General features: G+C 36.5%; 1 protein-coding gene across 9 annotated transcripts in view; it reads right to left on the bottom strand.

Annotated features, from left to right (window-relative positions):
- Positions 1-554: 554 nt before the first annotated feature.
- DENND4C (DENN domain containing 4C) overlaps positions 555-23,762 on the bottom strand; it is a 113,512-nt gene continuing 90,304 nt past the window's right edge. For 8 of the 9 annotated variants that reach the window (XM_044757031.2, XM_044757032.2, XM_044757034.2 and 5 more), the window contains 11 exons: positions 21,353-22,515; positions 17,332-17,509; positions 16,535-16,644; positions 15,650-15,825; positions 12,423-12,605; positions 11,428-11,623; positions 9,323-9,568; positions 7,806-7,923; positions 3,498-3,648; positions 2,896-2,960; positions 555-2,672 (listed from right to left, as the gene is read on the bottom strand). In XM_044757031.2, coding sequence (XP_044612966.2) covers positions 2,536-2,672; positions 2,896-2,960; positions 3,498-3,648; positions 7,806-7,923; positions 9,323-9,568; positions 11,428-11,623; positions 12,423-12,605; positions 15,650-15,825; positions 16,535-16,644; positions 17,332-17,509; positions 21,353-22,515 — 2,723 coding nt within the window. In that variant the 3' untranslated portion in view covers positions 555-2,535. The remainder of the gene's footprint in view (positions 2,673-2,895; positions 2,961-3,497; positions 3,649-7,805; positions 7,924-9,322; positions 9,569-11,427; positions 11,624-12,422; positions 12,606-15,649; positions 15,826-16,534; positions 16,645-17,331; positions 17,510-21,352; positions 22,516-23,762) is intronic. The other variant, XR_011497378.1, reaches the window with a different exon arrangement.

The raw sequence follows: 23,762 nt of genomic DNA, 5'->3' as shown, positions 1-23,762 counted from the left end.
TTTTTAAAAAGATACCCAAAACTAAAGGATTAACATGCTACCGTTATAGCAGGTAACTTAAAGGACAAAAGGCAAGTGTGGTGTATGCTCGAGAATTCTGTATTCACCAGAACCTGCTTGGTTCTAAGGCACAAAATCTGAGAATGACCCAGTTTTCTGATTTTAAGGAGTGGAGTCACTAAACATAACGGCTGGCCTAGACTGACAGCTCATGAATCTGGCACATTTAAGATCGAGAAATTTTTAAAGGGGATGTTGGAGAATATTTCATTACAAAAATGTTCAATCCTCTATTTACTAGTGTGTACCAAAAATAAAAGGGCAACAACAGAATATCCCACGTTATAGGAGACTTAATTTATGCTCATTAGTTAACCATGCAGGTCGGTACAATCAACCTACAAAATGCGCTGAAGTTTAATCAATCAGACTATCAGATCCAAAGCCAGCATTAAAGTAACAAAAAACTTTGAACTAATTTGAAAGATTGCTTTCAGAAATTATCAGGATTTAAGTTTCATACAGTGCTACAAATCATTCTAGACATTTCTATATCTTTAATGATTCCATATGTAGTTTTTTGTTTTGGGGGGGGGTTTGGGTACTCTTTCTGTGGTAGGTGCTAGAAAAGGCCTTTAAGCAATTTTAACACAAATCAGCCCCAATTTCTAAATGACAGCAGGAGGCTAAGTTTTCCAATATATAACAGCTAAGTTATTTCAAATGTTACAAAAAGTTGTTAGAAAACATTTCATACAATATAGCCAAGTATTCTTAAATGTGTAAGGATGTCTTCATTAGACATTTTTTTTTTCCAGGGGGAAGTGCTTTGGTAAGTAATTTAGTTCAAGTTAATGAAGACTACAGAGAAGAAATGGAAAAACAATGTTGGAATTCTAAAGATCACAAAGGTTCAAATTAATTGTACACATTGCAGGAGACTTAAAAATGTAACAGAGACAAGCACAGCAAACTTAATTTTTATTTAACCTCAATTTTTTATATGCAAGGCAATTCCAAACTTTCTGTTGGGACAATAAATGTTAAGTATTAAAACTAGTACCAAGTTTTAAGTTGCAAAAATATATACTCTGAGACAGTGCAGAAGATCCATTTTTAAGGTAATGAGAACTGTACATAATTTCTGACAAGTTTTTCCACTTAGTACTTTCACAATAAATTGCAGCTAGAATTCTGCATTGGTAGATTAACCCTGAAATGTTGAAAGACTAGTACAGCAACAATTTTTAATTTTTAAAGGATTATACCAGGTGGAAGGAAGAGTTGTGCTGTTAACTATACCATCTGGAAATATTTTTTTTGTATCAACTGATTTAGTCATCTTCATAATTACTGTAAAAGCACACACACAAGCATTGGCTTTTTAAACCATGCAGAGTTAAGGCAAACTTACTTTTCTTAAGGGATGTTTTTAACAAAAGGCATGATAAATGTTACAGTGAGGCATGTGAGGTCATGATTTTCTTAAGCCTGGCAACAAGCTCAATAAGCTTTAAAATTTTAAGACTTAATTGATTCATCCTAAAAAACAGTATTTACAAATGCACAAATAATAAGCATACAAGTCTAAATATTACACAAGAATAACATTTCTGTGTGCAGTGCAAGTTATCCCACAGGTTTTTAAAAGTGAACAACAGCAACAATTTATGTCCCTAAACAATTTCAGGTCCAAAGACAATATACATGAGCATTTTAAGCATGTTCCAATTTTGTAAATTATGAAGCTGAGTTCATTTCATTTAAACTGATTGGCTCAATTATTCCAATTTTAAAGCTGTTGTAAATTAACATGGTATTGGGAAGAGGATGAAAGGAAGTAACTGGCTATTCAAGATAAAATCCATTAAGGAAGATAATACATGACATGAAGGGTGAAAATATATGTTAAATTTAAAGTCAGAGGCAAGGCAGTTGTCAACAGACTTTCAGGTAATTTTGAGATTAATGACTACAGATGAGTTTATTAGTAGTCATTTATTTAATAGTTGGAGACCCCTTTCAGAAAACTATTGCAACACGCAAAGAATTTTAATAAATATAATATGGCTGTTTATATACATACCTACACAGCCAGACACATATATACACACATAAACACATAGTTGCTCTTATAATTTGAGATATTTCATTTGTTTTGGAGTCAGGCAAGTTTACATTAATTTGCCATTCCCCAAACCCAATAGCTTCAAATATAAACAAAATGCCAAGGATGAATGTGGTTTCTCATTATCGAATAACTACTAATATAGAGAAATCCAAAAGCAGTTTTCAGCAGAAGCAAATAAACAGTTCCGAAGTTGCAAATTTTCAACATCAATAAACCCTGGGGCATTTTAATGGTATTTTTATGTTGTGAGATGATTCAGTATGAATTACATTTCATTATATATTGTCCCAAGAGTTACTTCATTTCAGTTTTCACCAATTCTTAGCATTTGGAACGAACCGTGAATGCTTCCAGGTCGAATCTATTGCCCCAGCTTTGTGTCAAAAATCTCATGAATCTCTTATTCAAATGAGAGGTGCTCCAAAACACTTCCTGCACCATTCCATGCTGACACTTGGTGGAGCATCAATTTTCGGCAGCTTTTCAAGGATCTCTGATGGTAGGCTACTGTATGCAAGTCTATATTCATTGTCAAAAGCCTCTGAAAGACATGTTCAAAAATACAGTCGGTATTTGTTAATCAAGAAAGCAAAAGGCATGCATTTAAAAATAGTGGTCAAATCATATTTATATATTTACACTGCATATTTAAATGTAAAAATCTTTTTAAAGGCAAGTGGAGTATTTACCCATATCGGTTAGAATTTTTTAAATTACTTTAGAAAATAAAACCAAGGACTTTTAGTAATCCTTAATCAACTTACCAATATCAATATTCTCTCTTCCAAGAGACACTAATGATAAGAACAGGATTTCTCTGTATAAACTCCTGTAAAACAAATATTTTTAAAGTTAAGGAGAAAAGAACATAAAAATACACACAAAGGTTTTCCAAAATGATGGAAAAAGTTTAAGTTCTGTAGTGTAGTTACAGTAATGTACCCATGTCAATGTCCTGGTTTTTTTTTTTTTTTTTAAAGATTTTATTTTTTTCCTTTTTCTCCCCAAAGCCCCCCAGTACATAGTTATATATTCTTTGTTGTGGGTCCTCCTAGTTGTGGCATGTGGGACGCTGCCTCAGCGTGGTCTGATGAGCAGTGCCATGTCCGCGCCCAGGATTCGAACCAACGAAACACTGGGCCGCCTGCAGCGGAGTGCACGAACTTAACCACTCGGCCACGGGGCCAGCCCCCAGTCAATGTCCTGGTTTTGATGTTCTACTACAGTTATATGAGATGTCACCTTTAGGGGAAGCTGGATGAAAGGTACAATGAACCTTTTGTACTATTTTTGCAATTTCCTGCAAATTTCTATTTCAAATTAAAAAGTTGAAAGTTAATGGGCATAAAGCTTCACACTGTCTTACCTTTGTCTTTTCACGTCTGGCTTCATTTGCTGTGAAAGCAGGTTGATGGGTTTAAGAACATCATTACGTTGAATACTCTGCCTGATGGTTTCTACTAAAGTGCTTGTTGCTTGTTGTTCCTCTGACAGGAGAGACAATTTCTTTTCAGAATCTAATAATAAGAAAACAGTAATTAAGAATACATTTATCCACTCTAATTATTAAAGAAGTTTTTTCCCCAGCGTTGTAGCATTTTCTAGTTTTTTATTCAACATCACCTCCCTCCTAGTAGAATTATCTGGCAATGTGACCAGCTAAAAAAATGTTTCCTGCTTTCTTCAGATAGGAGAGGCCTGTCTCTTTCCCATTCCCTGGATTTAGGGCTTCCTGCTTGAGGCTGTGTTGTGATCGCTTATACTCTAGCAGCCATCTCGTGACCACGAAGCAACCTTTACTGACGGGAAAGCAGACACAACAGAAGGAGCCTGGGTCCCTGATGACACAGGAGTTGCCTAAAGTCCTGCAATGTCTACTTTATTACTTCTTGATGTGAGAAAATAATCTTTGCCTGTTTAAGCTTGTTATTTTCTATTAACTATAGCAGAGTATAATCCTAACTGATACAAGGGTAATTTTATTATTATTAAGAACAAACATTTATACAGGTTTCATACATTACAAAAGTGCTTTAATGGTAAACTGGAATTGAATCATACTAACATTAAAAATAAAATCAACAGGGGCTGGCCCCGAGGCCGAGTGGTTGAGTTCGCGCGCTCCGCTGCAGGCGGCCCAGTGTTTCGTTAGTTCGAATCCTGGGCGCGGACATGGCACTGCTCATCAGACCACGCTGAGGCAGCGTCCCACATGCCACAACTAGAAGAACCCACAACGAAGAATACACAACTATGTACCGGGGGGCTTTGGGGAGAAAAAGGAAAAAATAAAAATCTTTAAAAAAAAATAAAATAAAATAAAATCAACAATGTGTGCTTAGCCAAGAAAAAGGGAAAACTTTAATATGGTAGGCAATTCCAGCAGCCACACAATTTTATTTACACCCGCATTAGTTGAGATGGCAATATGTATTCAACAGTTCCCTAGAGAGGCTCATTTTGAGTGCCTGTCATAAAGGAAGCTGTTATATTTTTCATACAACACAGCCCCTTAACAAAGGCAGCTAGAAATACTTCATTTGTGTTCAACCAAAGAAATAGCAAAGTCCTCCGTTACAGTACAAGAGGACATGCTGGCTGCTATGGGTTTTGATCCTAGCTCTTCTACCTGCTAAATGATGACCTTTGAGTAGATCTGATTTTCATGCTATGCTGTGGGTCCTTCTAGTTTTGACGTGTGGGATGCCGCCTCAGCATGCCTTGAGGAGCAGTGCCATGTCCATGCCCAGGATTCAAACTGGCAAAACCCTGAGCCACCAAAGCAGAGCATGCGAACTTAACCACTTGGCCACAGAGCCGGCCCCGTTGTGGAAGATTTTTAAGTCCATATTCATAAGTGATACTGATTTTTACTTTCCTTTTCTTATGTTATCTTTGGTTTTTATATCAGGGTAATACTGGTTTTCTCACCAAAATCTCCACGATTTCTAAGAGTGCCCTCAGGCTTGAACTTCTCCACACTCTATTCCAAATAAAGTCATTTCCTTTGGGGAACGTTTCAGAGCTCTCTGTCCTTATAGCCTGCCTCTCCCCCCGGTGAAATCTCTGAGCCACTGCCCTGGAGCTGGGGTTGGGAACACTGTTCCTTCTCTTGGAATGACACCCCTGCTTTGTGAATGGGGTGCTGGGTAGGGGCAGTAGCCTGTGGTCTTTTCAGCTTGCCTCTCCTGGCATAAAACCTCTGCCCTACTAGCAAGATGCAGTGAAAACAATTTGGGCCCCAGTATTCTTGGCTTGCTGAAACGGGTAGAGCCTCTGCCCAATGAATGGGGGCTGAGAGGAGGAAGTGAGCCTCCACCTGCCCTGGAATTTAGCCTCTGTAATGCACAGCTGGGAGGATGAGCACTGCTGCTCAGCCTGTCTTTCACTGGAGATGCTGTGGCTCTTAGATTGGGAGCTGAGGGGAGAGAGAAAGTTGTAGTTCAAATGCCACAAAACCTGTGTTTTTTACTGAAATTTAGTATATTTTCTTGAATAAATGTTTGTGCATTTGCTCTATAGCCTTAGACACTACTTTTTTTTTCTTTAACAATTTTCACCAATTATGGTTGTGTTGCTGGGAAGAAGGTCTGCACAACTCCTCATACTGCCATTCCAGAAGTCATCAGTCACTTAACTCTTAATATCTTTTGTTACTTATATGCCAATTCTTCATTTAAAGCAGCCAATCAAGTAAAGAAACAAGGCCATTCTTGAGAGCTCTAAATTTTATTCCCACCACAAATTATAGAACATTTTGAAACACTTGTCTATTTTAAGAGAAGAGTGAAAACAACTAAAGAAACGGCAGCTCTAAGTCTATTCTTTTCTAGCATAAATTTCAAGGTTACTCTGCTCTAACCTAAAAAACATTCAAAATATCAGAACTGGAACAACAAAAGACAAAAAGTAACTTATATTCAACCATAATTTTGCAAGTGGCATATAAGAGAAAACATATGATTTTTTTCTTCCAGTTTTAAGTAAAACAAATCGCAAATTAGTGATAGATTGTTGAAAAAGTACAAAACAGTAAAAAATAAAGAGTGAACTTTTCCCTTTCTCTTTTGAGTAGCCACTGTTAATACCTTGGGATATATGGTTTTAGACCTTTTTCCATGCATATATTAAAAACACATACATATATATTTTTAGTTTTCTTTTTATACAAAACGAGAAAAGATTATATACTGTTCTACAACCTGTCTTTTTTTTCTCACTCAATATATAATGGACATCGATCCTTTTAGGCACCCAAATACAAATGACTCTCGTTCTTTTTCCTGGCTGCCAATATTTCACAGTGTGGATTTATCGCAACTCTCCTGTTAGGTATTTACTTAAAGTTTTTCATTATTACAAATAATCCTGCAGTAAGTATCATTGTACAGACAGCTTTGTACACTGTATTTCTGTAGCACAGAGTCATCTTATTGTAATTGCTCAGTTAAAGGATATCCACATATTAAATCTGGATAATGTTTGCCATATTGTTCTCCAGAAATGTGTCATTTACCTTCTAACACTATATCAAAGTGTTCCTTCCCGCTATATCCTCAACAATATTAGATATTAATCATTAAAATTTTTTGCCATCCTGATGTATCTAAGTTTATATTCTCCTTTTTTTAAAAAAGAAAGTCATATTTCACTAAATAATGAGATTGAGCATATTTTTCATATGTTTGTGCTCTGGACTGAATTATGTCCCCCCCCCCCAATTCATATGTTGAAGCTCTAACCCCCAACATGACTGTGTTTGGAGATAGTCTTTAAAGGGGTAACTATGGTTAAATGAGGTCATAAGGGTGGGGCCTTAATCCAGTTTGACTGGTGTCCTTATAAGAAGAGAAAAGGACACCAGGGAGATGCAGGTGTTCACAGGGAAAAGGCCATCTGCGAGCCAAGGAGAAAGGCCTCAGGAGAAACCAAACCTGCTGACACTATGATCTTTGACTTCCCATCTCCAGAATCGTGAGAAATAAATTTCTGTTGTCTAAGCCACCCAGTCTCTGGGAGACTCTGTTATGGGAGACCTAGCAAACGAATACAATCTGTAGAAGCCACTTAATGTTTCTTCCATGAACTGCTTATTGATATCATTTGCTCACTTACCTACTCGCTTGTTTGTGGTTTCTTACTGACTCATATGGCTTCTGAAAACTTGATAACCCTTTAAACTCCCTGTAAAAATATATTCTAAATATAAAAGGCTAAAACCGAAGCCAAAATCTTTGAGACTAGTATCCACATAAATTGAAATTATGATCCTATACCAACACAGCCAAATTAGTGTTCCACTACATAGAATTTACTCTCCAAATACCTAGCCAAAATGCTACTGGACAGAAAAATCACAAAAAAACCACTCTTCAGCTCAGGTGGAGACCCGACACAGTTAAATGAGTCAGTACAACAGAAATCACTTTGAACTAAAATGGAAAAAACTTGAAGAGATACTAAAAATGAATGAAAAATTTAAAAATAAAGCAAAATAATCTGTTTCTCTCATGTCCTTAATTCTATTTTCCCCCAAGTAGTCTATTCTTTATTGCTAAATAGTCTTCTGCTGTATGGATGGACTGCACCACATTTGCTTATTCATTCACTGTGGATGGATATTTGGGTTGTTCCCAGTTTGAGTCTTTTATGTCTTTAATTCTATTTTACTTACTAAGATTCCTCCATGAGACATACAGAGGTTCTCCTGGTTCCTGATGAAGGTTGATATTGTCCCATAATAGCTGAATATAAACAAGTTTGCTATCCTGGGACAGAGATGATAGAGGAAGCTAAAAGAGATCAATAGAAAGTATTAGCACCCCAAGCATAATAACTACCAGTGGACCTAGCAAAGCTTGATTACATAAAACAGAGTTCTTTCAAAACTCTGGACCTAAAATTCTGAGCAAAAATTTTATTTTTTATTTATATCTGATGATAAATGTTCGTATTATTTTCTGAGGTACAGGTTTCTCATTCTGACTTTCAAGGATTGGGATGACAACTTGGTAACCGGCATAGTGGCCACATGAAAGATTAACTGCCATTATAAGAAATTTTAAGGTAAGAGAAAGTGTAATAGTTTCTACTATCTTGTAATGACTACTACTTAAAATAAATGAGTCAAAATAGAGTTTGTAATACTTTTAAGAAAAGATTGTGTTCTGCCCCTGGTGTATGTTCGGGGTGTGGGGTGTCTCTCAATGTTAAATATTGTAAAATGAAGGCGCTCTAAGAGCTCACTGTCTCCAATGCAGTCAGGGATCCCAGCACAAATAAAGTAGGGACATTAGAGTCAGACAGCCAGACTGTGATCTTGGGTCCCCGTCACTTATTAGGTATGTGACCTTGCAGAAATTACTTAACTTCTCTAACTTTTAATTCTATCATCTGAAAACTATGGATAATATGAGTCCTTTAAAATAAGGTTGTTGTGGGGGCTGGCCCCGTGGCCGAGCAGTTAAGTTCGCGCGCTCCGCTGCAGGCGGCCCAGTGTTTCGTTGGTTCGAATCCTGGGCGCGGACATGACACTGCTCGTCGAACCACGCTGAGGCAGCGTCCCACATGCCACAACTAGAAGAACCCACAACAAAGAATATACAACTATGTACCAGGGGGCTTTGGGGAGAAAAAGGAAAAAAAAAATAAAATCTTAAAAAAAAAAAATAGGTAATTATAAAAAAAATAAAATAAAATAAAAAAATAAAATAAGGTTGTTGTGAGAATTTCAGCTGGCAATATGATATTTCAGAATAAAAGCTACCTTTTCTAGCCACCCCTGCAACTAGAAATGACCATATAACTAAGTTCAGGCCAAACAGATACATATGGAAATAATATGTGCAACTCCAGGATCTGTCCCTAAAGAAACAAGACATACTCTTCTCCATCCGATTTTCTCTTTACTGCTGGCTGGAACATGGATGTGTTAGCTTGGAAGTCAAGTCAGCTATCCTGGACCAGGTATAGAACTTGGAAATGGAGGTCATGCACATCTGAGCAAAAAGACAGAAGGATCTCAGGTCCCTAACACTGTACCATCCCAGGACCACCTATCCAAACTTTTAAGTGAGAAAGAAATTACCTATGTCTCATTAAGTCTCTATTGTCGTATACTTTCTGTTAATTGAAGTTAAGCCTCATCCTAACCAAGACCAATGTAGCATAAATTAAAAGTTGGTACCCTACCTGTACACCTCCATTACAGTGTTCAGATGTGAGGATAAGTCCTGGCAAGTTACTAGGAAGATCCAAACGTCTGAAATACCAAACGAGGTTCCAGAAAATGATTGGATGTTGATTGATGAAAGAGGATGTGTGAATCACCTGATCGCCCTCATTCTCTAGCAAAGATTCAAGTTCTTTACGAAGTACTAGAGGACTCAAGTAGGGCACAGAAACAGGAGGAGGATTGGGTCTTTTCCCTAAAGGATCCTTAAAAAAAGTAAAAATACAAAAAGAAGTGAATATTATCTAATTCTGTATGTTTAAGAGTATTACTCAATGACATCATGCTTCTCTATCCTTTCAAAATCAGTTATTTCAGGCCCATTGCTACATGCAGTAGAATACCCACTGAAAACCTAAAAAAGAAAAAAATACTTAATCATAAATACCCTTAAATTAAATGATTACAAGAGAAAATTAATAATCCATACAACAGACTCTATTTCAAACACGACGGTTTCTCTATTATGTTGATAAAAGCAACAGCCTATGTGTGATTGATTTTTCCTTTTCATTTTTTTATCTCAAAATATTTGCATTTCAGATGTTTTACAATGATGATACATGTGTGACTTTATCTTCCTCTTACAACGCTAAACAGATGGGGCAATATTTTGTGTTAATATTCTTTGATGACTCGTTTTAAAATTATATCTAACTAGTTTTTACATTATAACAAAAACTAAAGTAGTTAAAGAGCAGTTATAAAACCAATCCAAATGAAATAATGAATGACTTTAATAAGTTGTACATATTATAATCAGAATAAAATGTTTATGACCAACTCAACTCAGATTGAAGTCTCCAAATACCATTTCCCTCTAAAAGGAACCAGAGTTTCTTAGAGAAATGGCGGGTTCTAGGTCTGGACAAGGAAATGAGTGGGAAACATCTTGTCATATAAGGAAGCAAGAAGTTTTAAAAAAAATTACAAGAAGGCAACTAGAGTTGTATTAGAAGGACTAAGGTGCCAACGTCTACCTGACCAAAGATGGGATAATATAAGCATCAATAAGGATAACAGCAGCAATGGATGTAAACATAAATGTTTATATTGATGAGGTCATAATGATACCCTATTCCCCTAAATTAATTGATTACCTTGGAGAATGCTAGGAACTCAACCTGTGATTTTTAAAATTGGTAAATAAAAGGAAAAAGAATCTAACATTTATCCTGCCTTTCCAACATCAATCGCATCTTTAGAAAACCAAACAGAAGACATGGGGGAAGTTCCTTTTTATAGAAGTATTCTATATAATAAAGAAGATGACAGAATTAGACTACCATCATTTTATAGCTCCAAATGAATAACCTGATCTAGGCATTGAGGCATTAATAGCTACTAACGTCACAAAGACAGTTTATGTCTCCTATTGGAGTAACATATACCACCACTGATGAAGTCATCTTACAAAAATAAGCAAAAGAACAACAAAACAAAATAAAAAACCTGAATCTGATAAAGTTTCTAGATACAATCACCAATTCATAAGGTTGTAATGAACAAATAAATTTCAAAGGAAAAGAAGAGAGCCTACAGATTAAAAAATACTAAAAACAGATCAACCAATTGCAATGCATAGATCTTATTTGATCCTTATTGTTCAAACTACAAGACTAACGTACTTGACATTTTTGAGACATTTAGAAATTGGAACAAAGACTGAATAATTTGATATTATTTATTTATTTTTTGGTCTGATAATGACACTGTATTTTTAAAAGAGTCCTTCTCTTTCAGAGATACATACTGAAATATTTACAAATGGGATATATGATGTATGAAATTTGCTTCAAAATAATCTAGGAAAGAAGTCAATGAAGAAATACAGGAAAGAAGAATGTCCATAAGGTGAAAATTACTGAAGCTAGATGATGGGTCAAAGGGACACAGACTCTTCCTTTATTTTTGTACACATTTAAAATTTTTAAAAGTTCTTTGTTTAAAAAAATTCTTCTCTCTCACTTTTCATGTGATTAAAATAAATCCACTATAGAAGAAATTATCTGCTGTTCTAATAAATACTTACACGAATACACAGTATAATTATAATGTTACATACCACAACTTCCTGCAGACTGTTTGGAAGACTAACTGTTGAAATGCCATGAAATGGTCGCTGGGAAAAGTCAATATTTTGCAAGGGACCTCCAACACTGTGACTTCGAGTCAAAGATACATTTCGCTTTGATAAACTATTAGGCACAGGTGAAATTTTCATAGTTTGGACATCTTCACTGGCTTTCCTTATTTCATCACTTTAAAAAATGAAGAAGAAATGCTTTGTTTGTGCTGCGAAACAATCTAAATCTGTAGAGCTAGAGTATTTTCTACAATGAATTTTGAATCTACTGAATATATCTGAGAAGACTCAGTAACGCCTTATAAGAATTAAATTTTCTTTAGGCATTTTTGTAAAACTGATCAGAAGAGCAGGATGGAGTGGATGACTCTGGTGAAGGGTGGGAAGAGGACATATGGTAGATAACACGTATTGTTTTAGAAAATATTAAGTGCCCATTCAGTTGCTTTATTCAAACATTATTTCATCTTCATTAAACAAAATCACCTAGAAGTAAACTGCATGCAAATAAGTAATGTAGATTCATTGACAAGTATTTCATCTCTATCTAATGATCCACCTAAAGATAGAGAGCAGATCAGATTTCGTTTTTTATTTTTAGTGTTTAGCATAATGCTTAGCATTCAATAGGCTCTCAAATGTTTGAGTCTATCAATATTTAAGAGTAAACAGTGTACTTCACAGTAAAGAGTATAAGTCTCTGGAAACTGGCAATGACTACACTGAAGGGGAAAACACTTTTTACTGTTGAGAAGTTCTTTTTTAAAAGACCACTGTAAACATTAAACATACTTTCAAAAATGTTTACCATCCAATTCATTCATTAGATATTTAAACAATATATGGCAGTAAAAGTTAAGGTTAAAATTTTAAAATGCCAGAACTTATGCCTCCATGAGTCAGGTTATCTTTAAAGATGAATTTTAACAAGGGTACCCAATTTATTATGAAGAGTTCTCTGTAGCCTATGGTACCTTGATTCAACTGCAGAGTTTGTTTCTTCAGTTATGGTCTGGTTATGTTTTGGGAAATCCATAAAGCTGATCAAGTCAGGCTCTACTGAACTGGATACAGGTTTGTGCTCCAAAGGTTCACTTGCCAATGGAATGCTGCCACTTTGTAAACTGTCACCAGAGGTACTTGGTTTCAGGAAAAAGCTAAATATGGAGCAGTCCAAAAAAAAAAGTCTTTAAAAATCCTAAAGTGCATTAAATTTCACCACATTTAGAATTACTTTATGGCAAAGCAGGCATTAATGAATTATACAATCCATAGAAATACTGCCTGTTTCAAAGACACACGCACTCCTGCTCTCATTTTCTCTCCCCTCCTGTCCTAAACTTTTCAAATGAAAAGGTCTAGAAGAGATCATTATAGTTCAATATAAGATCCCTTCAGTTTTTGAGAATCATTAAAGGAAGCTATGAAAGAAGATGGAAAGCGAAATATTTCATTAATTTTCAGAGTTAAAAGAAAAAAAAGTAGAGAGCAGCAACAGCAGCATTTTAACATATATTAACCTATAATTGTTTATAATACCCTTACCCCCCCTTATAAATCTCCATTTTGTCTCCAATCATTTCCTGTCCCCTCTAGTCATTCAGTATTTTATTTCATCTTCTCTCTCTCCTTCTTCTAGGTGGGGATGGGGTGAAGGTTTGGCCTTGCAAGGCACATTAAGAGAATTTTCTGAGGTAATAGTAATGTCTGTGTCTTGATAAGGGTTTGGTTTGTACAAATGTACATATTCACTCTTCAAATGGTACATTTAAGATCTGTATATTTTGCTGTATATAACTACCTCAAAAGAAAAAAACTGTGAACAAATACTGAACTTTAGTTCATGATATACATGCTCAAGTCATCAGGGGAGAAGTGTATAATATGTTTATATCTTATTTTAAATGAATAAAAATATAAAATGGATGGACGGACAGATAGGTGATAAAGCAAGTACAGTAAAATGCTAATTGTAGAATGCAGGGGTGGGTATTTGGGTGTCACTATAAAAAAAATCTTTAAACTTAGCAGTAAGTTTGAAATTTTCCATAATGACATATTGGGGAGGAAAATCAATGCTCCTTTATAATCAATTAGAAAATATAAAATAAGGTACCTACCACAACAGCTTAAGAAACACAATGGCTTAACTCAACAAAAAAGTATACGACCTATGGAGAATAATTTAAACTCTATTAAAGGACATACAAGAAGATCTTTAAAAAATGGAGATATATACCATGTTCATTGATAGGAGAATAAAACTGAAAACATCCATTTTTCCCAATCAATCTATAAATCTAATGTAATCCCAATGACAACTCCAGTTGGACTTTTTTTTCTAGGAACTCAAAGTTACTCTAAAATATGAAAAAATAAGTAACTATAACCAAAATAAATAAATTCCACGAGGGGGAACTTACCCTACCAACCAGACAGAACACAAAGAGTAATAGAAAAATATGGTACTGACAAAAAGAGCACATGAATACAGAACCAGAGTGAGGTACAAGTGGGAACTTGATATATGATAAAGGTGATACTACATATCAATGAGGAAAGGATAGAAAACTGGCTCATTATTTGGAGAAAACTAAACCTGGGTCCCTACCATCATACACAAAGGTAGACTCCAGATGGATTAAAGACCTAAATATCAGAGGTAAAATAGAAAGTTAACAGAAGAACTGTGAGGAGAAAATTTTTATGTCCTACAGATGGGAAACAACTTTTAAAACGACTCCAAAAGCACAAATCATAAGGAGGAAAATTAATGATGACATCAAAATTAACGATTTCTCTTCAAGGAATTAATATCAAGAATATTCAACACAGAGATCAACAAGAAAAAGAAAGCTTAATATAAAAATGGGCAAGTATGTAAACAAGCATTTCACAGAAAATGCTGGAATAACTAACAGTTATATGGAGAGAGACTCAAACTCACTAGTATTCAAAGAAATTAAAACAAAAATGAGATATCACTTTATACTCATTCGAATGCAAAAATTAGAAAAGTGATAATACCACATGCTGGTAAGGATGTACAGAAACGGGAATTGTTGGGAACTACTAGTGGGAGTGTAGCCATCTGGAAAGCAATCTTGTATGAGGGAAATCATGTATAAAAAAGACCCAGTGATCTCATTTCTAAACCTATAATTCTAAGAGAAACTACTTCACAAGTCCAGAAGGAGACAGGTACTCTGCAGTGCTCTGCATCACCACAGGGACACTTAGAGTGACAGAGAACTGGAGCAACGGAAGTATCCAACACTAGGAATATGGGTGAGTAAGATGAGGTATTAACTTCCTACAGGAGAAAAGGAATAAACTAGATGTACATACAGCAACTCAGACAGTTTAAAGTGAGAAATAAGAAATAGAGATTTTCAGCATTATTCTAATTATTTCAATTAAAAATACATAATCACGAAAAACAAGATATTTTGTAAGGCTATATATCCAAGGATATATCATACAGAGCAGTCAATGTTCTTCTTGGATAAAGGAATGAGTAGGAATCGGTGAGCAGAGGAAGATAATAAAGAGGCCCCTCACACAAACCAATGATGATGGTGTGTCAGCAGTTAAGAGTATGATTTCACTTAGCCCCACACCTGAAGCTAAAAGGAAAAAGAGAGAGGAAACACCTCTATGACTATAGATTTTCAAAAAGCAGCTAATGGTAGACAATAATATGAAGTCTGTTTGCTCCATAAAACAAATAGAATATGAAGTATAATTACTTAGGTCAGTATATAGTTACCAAACTTTCAATTACTTAACGACTGACTATAGATCAGCTAGTTTCCTTTCTATTGCCTATAATTCAGTCATTTCACTGTACAGAGCGCTACCACAGAGGGCAACAAGAGAAGAGTTGAAGCCTCCTCTACTTTTTTTTTTTGTTTTGCTTCTAGAAAACATATTAAGGTCACTGAGGCAGAGAGTTTAAGATAATGACTAACATCAGCGTTTTGAATTATCTATAAAGTTTAGCTCCAAGAACTGACTACCACTGATAATCATATGTTAAATAAAATGGAAAGTGGTCTCCTACATTGTATTTTCGACTCAAATACTGAAAGCAAAGGAAAGAAAGGGACAGCTGGAGCAAACCATGAATACTTCACTCTTCCCCCAGGAGTCATGCCTTTTGGGGGCACTTACCTCTTAACAGTGCATTTATAATACTAACCTTGCAGAGCCTCTCAAGTCCTTAAATTCTATATTGAGAAGAGGCAAGAAGTTGCTTTTACAGAATGGACATGTTGTATTCAAATTGGAGTCATCTGCCGTCCACCCAGCCATAATTTCTTCATCATAAACGAGAGCTCCACAAGCTCTGCACTGGGAACAGCTTGACATCAGAACCTAAGAGGACAAAGCGCGGACACTGAGAACCTCCACGGGAACATTCATCTCCACTCTCTTGAGACAAACAGAGAAGTTTATTTTGTTGATCAAATTTGGAATTAACAGTTCGAATTACTTTATAGGTAAAACTATCAGTTTATTGCCTTGCTTATATAAGATATGAAGCAAATTCAACAAAATGACTTATTTTATTATTCTCTCCACAAGTGTATCACAGAATTCTGTTAAATGCCATTCTGAAATAAAAAGTTTTGTTGTTGTTCGTGCCCTCCAGTCGATTCCAATTCCTGGCCACCCTGTGTACAGCAAAGCAGACCCCTGCCCGGTCTTTTTGTGCCATCCTCACCTTCCAACACTCTATCAGACAGTGCTCCGCTGGTATTCATAAGGTTTTCACGGCCAATTTTCTCTGGAGTGGCCAGGTCCTTCTTCCTAGTCTGTCTACTCTGGAAGCTCCACTGAAACCTTGTCTACCATGGGTGACCCTGCTGGTCTTTGAAATAGCAGTGGCATAGCTTTCAGCGTCATGGCAACAAGCAGGCACCACAGTTATGACAACTGACAGATGGGTGGTGTGGTTCCCTGACCGAGAAGTGAACCTCGGCCGCAGTGGTAAAAGGGCAGAATCTTAACCACCAGACCACCAGGGCTGGCTAAAAAACATGTTCACGGCCACTTTATCACTGGCAGGATAAAGAACTTTTACCTCCATTGCACAGTTCTGATAGATGCTAGACAGGCTGGTGTTTTGAGAAGAACCATGGTCTGATTTTTCAAAGTCCTGCCCTTTTACGCCTTTTGGAAATGGAAGTTCACCTAGAGAGAAGTAAACATAACAACATATTATGTATGAGAATATTCTTTTTCTTTGGAAATGCATACTAGAGTATTTACAGGGAAGTATCATGAAGTCTGTAATTTATTTTCAAATGGTTCAGTATAAAAATGTACGTATGTATATATAAAGATAAAGTTAACAATGGTTAACTAAATCTAGGTGGAGAATATGTGATTGTTCACTATTTGATTCTTTCAACTTTCTAGGACATTTGAAATTTTTCATAATAGAAAGTTGGAGAAAATGAATAGAATTACAATTTTTAAAAATAACAGAGAGCTAAGAAATTTCAGTGATACAGCCCAGGGACTCTCAAACTGGTATACATCTTATTCACCCAAACAGCTGATCAAAAATACACATTTCTAAGGTCCCATCCCACAGATTCAATCTCAAAAGTTTTAGCCTAGGGCCTGTACATTTGTATATATTTTTAAGTAAATTTCCAGGTGATTTTGATACATACTAAAGTTTGAGAACTAATGATATAATCCACAAGTATACAGAAATAAAAATAAACTCATATAAAATAACAGTGATAGTATGGTGTGGCCATATTAAAAATCTATCAGACCATGTCAAAAAATGGGGCTTATTGTGTGTGTGGTGGGGAGAGGGAAAGGTATGGGCATATAAAGGTGAAGAGAGGACGATGCTTCCCATACCTGCTGAGTAATGCAGTCTTCCTACGTCTCCACTGCTGCTGCTACTGCCGAGGCTTGTGTTGCTCTGGGTAAGTTCACTGGGGACCAACCCTGAGACATTCATGTTAGGTGATATATTCTCCCCCAAGATATGGTCTTCGAGACCAGCTGGGAAGCTGTAATCTCTATTAGTTTCCTCCTTTAATTGAAAAGAATAAAACCCCACATATATAAATAATACCTTCCCCAATGAGAATATATTCACTCCACCCTTTTCAGAATTAAACTCCTCTACAATCCTTAAATAAATCATCATCGACCACACCCCCCCCCCGCCTTTTTTCTTGGTGAGGAAGATTGGCCCTGAGCTAACATCCATGCCAATCTTCCTCTAGAAAATAGAAAATTTAAAATTTTCTATGTGGGATGCCTCTACAGCATGGCTAATGAGTGGAGTAGGTCTGTACCCAGGATCTGAACCCACAAACCCTTGCCACTGAAGCAGAATGCACAGAACCTTTTTTTTTTTTAAGGAAGATTAGCCCCGAGCTAACATCTGCCGCCAATCCTCCTCTTTTTGCTGAGGAAGACTGGCCCTGAGCTACCATCCATGCCCATCTTCCTCTACTTTATATGTGGGATGCCTACCACAGCATGGCTTGACAACCGGTGGGTACGTCTGCACCTGGGATCCGAACCGGCAAACCCCGGGCCGCTGAAGCAGAACATGCAAACTTAACCACTGTGATACCACGCCGGCCCCAGAATGCACAGAACCTTAACCACTTGGCCATGGGGCCAGGCCCTCACCACCTAATTTTTCAAAACCATGAACCCTTCTCACTATTATTTGGAATTTCCCTTCCATACTCAGAGACATTCAAGCAATGACCTATAATACTTTAAGACTGTGTTGTGCCCCTGGTGTATATTAGAGGTGTGGAGTGTCTCTCAATAGTCAATATCACAAAATGAAGGAGCTCTAGGAGCTCACCGTCTCCAACCCAGTCAGGGATCCCAGCACAAGTAAAGTAGGGACATCAGGGTCAGACAGCCAGACTGTGATCTTGGGTCCCCGTCACTTATTAGGCATGTGACCTTGCAGAAATTATGTAACTTCTTTAACTTTTAATTCTATCATCTGAAAAATATGGGTACTACGAGTCCTTTAAAATTAGGTCGTTGTGAGAATTTCAGCTGGCAATATGATAGTTCAGAATAACAACCATTAGGTGTAAAATAGGAATAAAGTTCTGAACACTGTCGTTCTTAACCACTGTTGGTTGTTGATGCTTTAGTTTAGACAGAAAACATTTCAGTAAGCAGTTTCCCTTTTGACTTTTGCTTTAAAGAAGACAGACTTGTGTCTTTCTTGTTATAAAACCATGTCAAATGATAAAAAAATGAAATATAGATATGCGAAATAGGAAATAAAAGCACTTATAATACCAACACCCACAGACTACAATCAAAATCTTGATGTATATCCTTCGAGCCATTTTTAAATATGCATACATATTTTTACAAAATAGGATATTGTTTTTTAACCTATTCTCATGTAATTAATTTTGTCATTAAATCCTTTACATTATTTAAACCTCTACAACCTAATCCAATTTACTGATGTACTATTTAGGTATTCAGTAAATCTATTTCTTAAACATTCAGAATGCTTTAAATTTTGATGAATTCCCTTGAGCTGTTTTTACACATACCCCTAATTATTTCCTTAGACTAAATTCTGGATAGCAGTTATGAACGTTTCATAGACTTTTTATCCATTCCTTCATTTGAAAATATTTAGGAGGTATATCCTATTTGCTTCTGCTGGGCACTGGCACCAGGGCTTTAGCAAATGAAAAGAATAGAAAGATTACGACCTGTGACCACTTGGAATTTACAGTCATGTATTCCAAGTCCAAATTACTCTGTAGAAAGTCTTTTATTTTTTTAACACTGTTAGATACAACTTCAAAAATAAAATGGCTCATTCTTGGGTTTTTAAAAAAAGTAATGTCAAGTTAAGACACTTGGAGCTACCTTATTTCATCTTAACTGAACTTGTAAGCTCTTTAAATTCAAAATGCAATTTGTAGGGCCAGCCCGGTGGCACAGCGGTTAAGTTTGCATGTTCCACTTTGGTGGCCCGGGGTCCGCTGGTTTGGATCCCGGGTGCGGACATGGCACCACTCATCAAGCCATGCTGTGGTAGGTGTCCCACATATAAAGTAGAGGAAGATGGGCATGGATGTTAGCTCAGGGCCAGTCTGCCTCAGCAAAAAGAGGACGATTGGCAGCAGATGTTAGCTCAGGGCTGATCTTTCTCAAAAAGAAAAAAAATGCAATTTGTCTTATAATACTCAATATTGTACTTTTAATTCAGTTATCGGTTTGCCTATTCACAATAGCCACGATGTGGAATCAACCCAAGTGCCCGTCAACTGATGAATGCATAAAGAAGATGTGTGTGTGTGTGTGTGTGTGTGTGTGTGTGTATACACACACACACAATGGAATACTACTCAGCCATAAAAAAACACAAAATCATCCCATTTGCAGCAACATGGATGGACCTTGAGGGTACTATGTTAAGTGAATTAAGTCAGATAGAGAAAAGATAAACACTGTATGATTTCATTCATATGTGGAGGATCAACACATGGACAAAGAGAACAGATTAGAGGTTACCAGAGGGGAAGAGGGTGGGGAGGTGGGTGAAAGGAGTAAAGGGGCACATATTTATGGTGATGGATAAAAATTAGACTATTGCTGGTGAACAAGATGCAGACTACACAGAAAGTGATAAATAATAATGTACACTTGATATTACAGAGTTATAAATCACCATTATGACCTTAATAAAATAATCGAAAAAGTGGTTTGCCTATTCCTGCAAATACTATACAAGTCTTATTTGTCTAATTTCATTTCCTGTGTCTCCACCTCCTATTTAGAACTTTAGCCATCTGAAATCGACTATATCATCTTGAAAATGTATGATGTTTTAAGCCTCCATGCTTTTTCACATTATTCTCTCAGATGCACCTTCTGCCACCATATCACTTTGACTAACCCAAAATTTCAAATTTATCCATCAAAACCCAACTTAGATATCACCTGCTTTGTTCTTTTTGGACAGCTCCCCACCAGAACCTCTTCTAAGATAACTGCTCCCTTCTTTGCTACTATAATGGGTAAGAGCATGGACTCTAGAGCCAATCTCCCAGACTGTAAATTCTAGTTCTGCTGCTTGCTAGTTGTGGGCCCTGGGGAAGCTAACCTCCCAGAATCTCAGATACCTCATCTATAAAATGGGGATAACATCAGTACCAACCCATGGAGTTGCTATGAAAATTATATATATGTACAAAAATATTCCTAAATCAAAATTGATATAAAGCTTACGACAGAACCTAGGACATAGAGTTATAATAATAATAGTGAACATTTATACATGTCTGTCTTTTCTACCAGATTACAGTAACTAAGTACTATATAACGCTCTGAACACAATGGTGAAATTGTAATTAATTTTTTTCAATAAAACAAATAAACAAAATTTCTCCACTTCTATTTTCATAAAAAGACATAGTGATTAACTCTCTTTACAATGATTTTTTAAAAGAATTAGCAGTTTTTGTTATGCAGTATGAAATCTATGGATCAAGTTATAGAATGACTTCATATATACTAAAGAGATAATGCAGGTAAAAGTTATTTAAAAAGTGAAGTGCTATGCAAATATAACACAGCATTATTATTAAGTTCAAACACTAATCATCAGTGATTTCAAAGAAATCAACTCAAAGTGTTAGTTTAGACTGATTTATGGAATTATGAAGTAGTCCTGATTTTCTACTTCTTCATTATTAATTTCCATACATGTATGTTCAAGTCATTTCAAGAAAGAAATAGGATATGCATAAAATTTTAAAATATAAAAACCAAAGTTACCAGAAATCTCTAAATAATAATTTATATATAAGAAAATACTACAAACATTCCACTATCAGATTGACTTACACACATAAAACATTCTTACCTCATCGTCTGAGTAGCTGTAAGCTGACGCCATAGCTACCCACATCTTACTGGCTACTGTTGCTGCTTGTTTCATACCAGATTTTAGGACATCGATCTTGGGCCCTGAGAGTATATTATCCAGCTTTAGCCCGGACAAAGAGTTGACCACAGAACCCAATGAGCCATGTGGTGAAGAACGCACCAGTGCTGATAAAGAAGTTGAACGTTCTTTCTGACCTCGCGAGGGAGTCTGCTGCTTGAAACGCCCAGTAGGTGTTTTAGACCTCGACACTGCAGGGGAGCTCTTTTCACTTTCAGGAGCTTCCTGTGCTGGTGGCCCATGATCTAAAGGTAGGCTTGATCTCCTCTCTAAAGGGCGACTAAAGGCAGTCGCAGTGCCAGACTCTCTGTTTCCTTCTCTGTGTAATTCCATACTAGAAGACTTGCTACCCAGGGGACTCTTCAGGTTCATATAGCTTTCAATTTCATCAGCCAGATTACGTGCAATAACTGGAGAAAACAACTTATCTTCAGAATCAGGAGTTTTTTCTCCTATACATTCAGTGGCTAAAAGAGACAAAGGATCTAGCCCAGTTTCAACATCTTCCCTCTCAACAGCTTTAGCAACACCACATAAACTACTCCTCTTATTTATTAGATCTTTGGATCCTGCTTTCAAGTCTCTAGACTGATTACTGTCACTGTCATTTTGTAGACTGTCATATGTATCCTTTGTCATAGTACTTTCAGCTACATTGTCATCAACCACAGGTTCTAGGAGCTCTTGGCTTTCCTCAAGCATCTCTAACACCAAAGATCTGTGCTCGGAATCCCAAGCGTTTTCAGACACACGAGTCCTAGTATCAGCGAGATGACAGCCAACACTCTCAAAGCTATGGGTTCTTGCAATATGAAGTGGCGAAGTCTTAGGACACGTCAACGCTGCCGTGAGAATCTTGGCATCTGCTCCCATCATGATAGCCACTTCACTTGAATTCAAATCCAAACTGCTCTTCTTAAGTAACATTCCTGCGCGACTTTCAGAACTAAAACTACAACTCCTCTCTGGAAAATGCTTTTGTCTTTTTTCTCCTATATCACCATTCTTGAGACTAGTAACTTCACCAAAGACTGCATCTTCAACTGGATCTTCAGGAGAAAACAGCATGTTCGATGTACTACCTAAAACACAAAGTACAATATTAGAATAAATCTCTATTTTCTGATGTAACTTTTTTTTTTAAAGATTTTATTTTTTTCCTTTTTCTCCCCAAAGCCCCCCGGTACATAGTTGTAGATTCTTCATTGTGGGTCCTTCTAGCTGTAGCATGTGGGACGCTGCCTTAGCGTGGTTTGATGAGTGGTGCCATGTCTGCGCCCAGGATTCAAACGAATGAAACACTGGGCCGCCTGCAGTGGAGCACGCGAACTTAACCACTCGGCAACAGGGCCAGCCCCTTCTGATGTAACTTTTATAAAAATGTTTATTTTCTGATTTTTGAAAGTGATACATACTGCCAGTGAAACATTTGGAAAGTTTAGAAGGTATACAGAAAAAAGTGCTAAAAACTCTCCATTCAACTCTGAATCCCACAGATAACACTTTAATGTATAATCTGCCTTTCATCTTCTATGCATACACACATACATTTAAAAAGATCATGCAATATATGCTGTACTGTTCACTAAAATATATCACATTTATCAATAAATATAGCAGTCTTTTACCCTTTGCTACCACGCATTTTTTCCCACTCTAAGATGAAAAGCTATTTCCTATTTGAATCACTATCAGAACATAACACTACCCATTCATATTTAGGATTCTCATTTGTTTTTTGAAAAGCATAATGACTGGGGGATTTAGGGGAAAGTCTTTGATAAGGTCTTTTCTTTTAATCTTCCAAATAGGTAGCAACTAATAATCATAATCATACCAATTAAATAGAAGTAATGATAAGCATTTAGAGATATTTTTGAAATTTTTAGGAGAATTACATCAACTTATTTTACACCTCCAAAATTTGTACCTCCTTTGAAAACTTTTACCAATATTTGAGAAACAGATCTTTGCAAATGTACTGGTTCTCACAGTACTTTCAGGAATTTAGTGGCACATTCTGTTCAATTTTAAAATAAATTTGACTGTTTGATATATTAGCAAAGACCCATTACCACCGCATTCTTTCTTAATAGAATAAATCTTCGTAGATCAAGATGTAATATGGAGGGGCTGGCCCTGTGGCCAAGTGGTTAAGTTCATGCAGTCCGCTTCAGTGGCCCTGGGTTTCACTGATTCGAATCCTGGGCACAGACATGGCACCACTCATCAGGCCATGCTGAGGCAGTGTCCCACATGCCACAACCAGAGGCACTCACAACTACAGTATACAACTATGTACTAGGGGGCTTTGTGGAGAAAAAGGAAA

The sequence above is a fragment of the Equus asinus genome, chromosome 23 (genome assembly GCF_041296235.1).
Source record: "Equus asinus isolate D_3611 breed Donkey chromosome 23, EquAss-T2T_v2, whole genome shotgun sequence".
NCBI lineage: Eukaryota > Metazoa > Chordata > Mammalia > Perissodactyla > Equidae > Equus > Equus asinus.
This window is presented reverse-complemented; position numbering and strand designations above follow the sequence as displayed.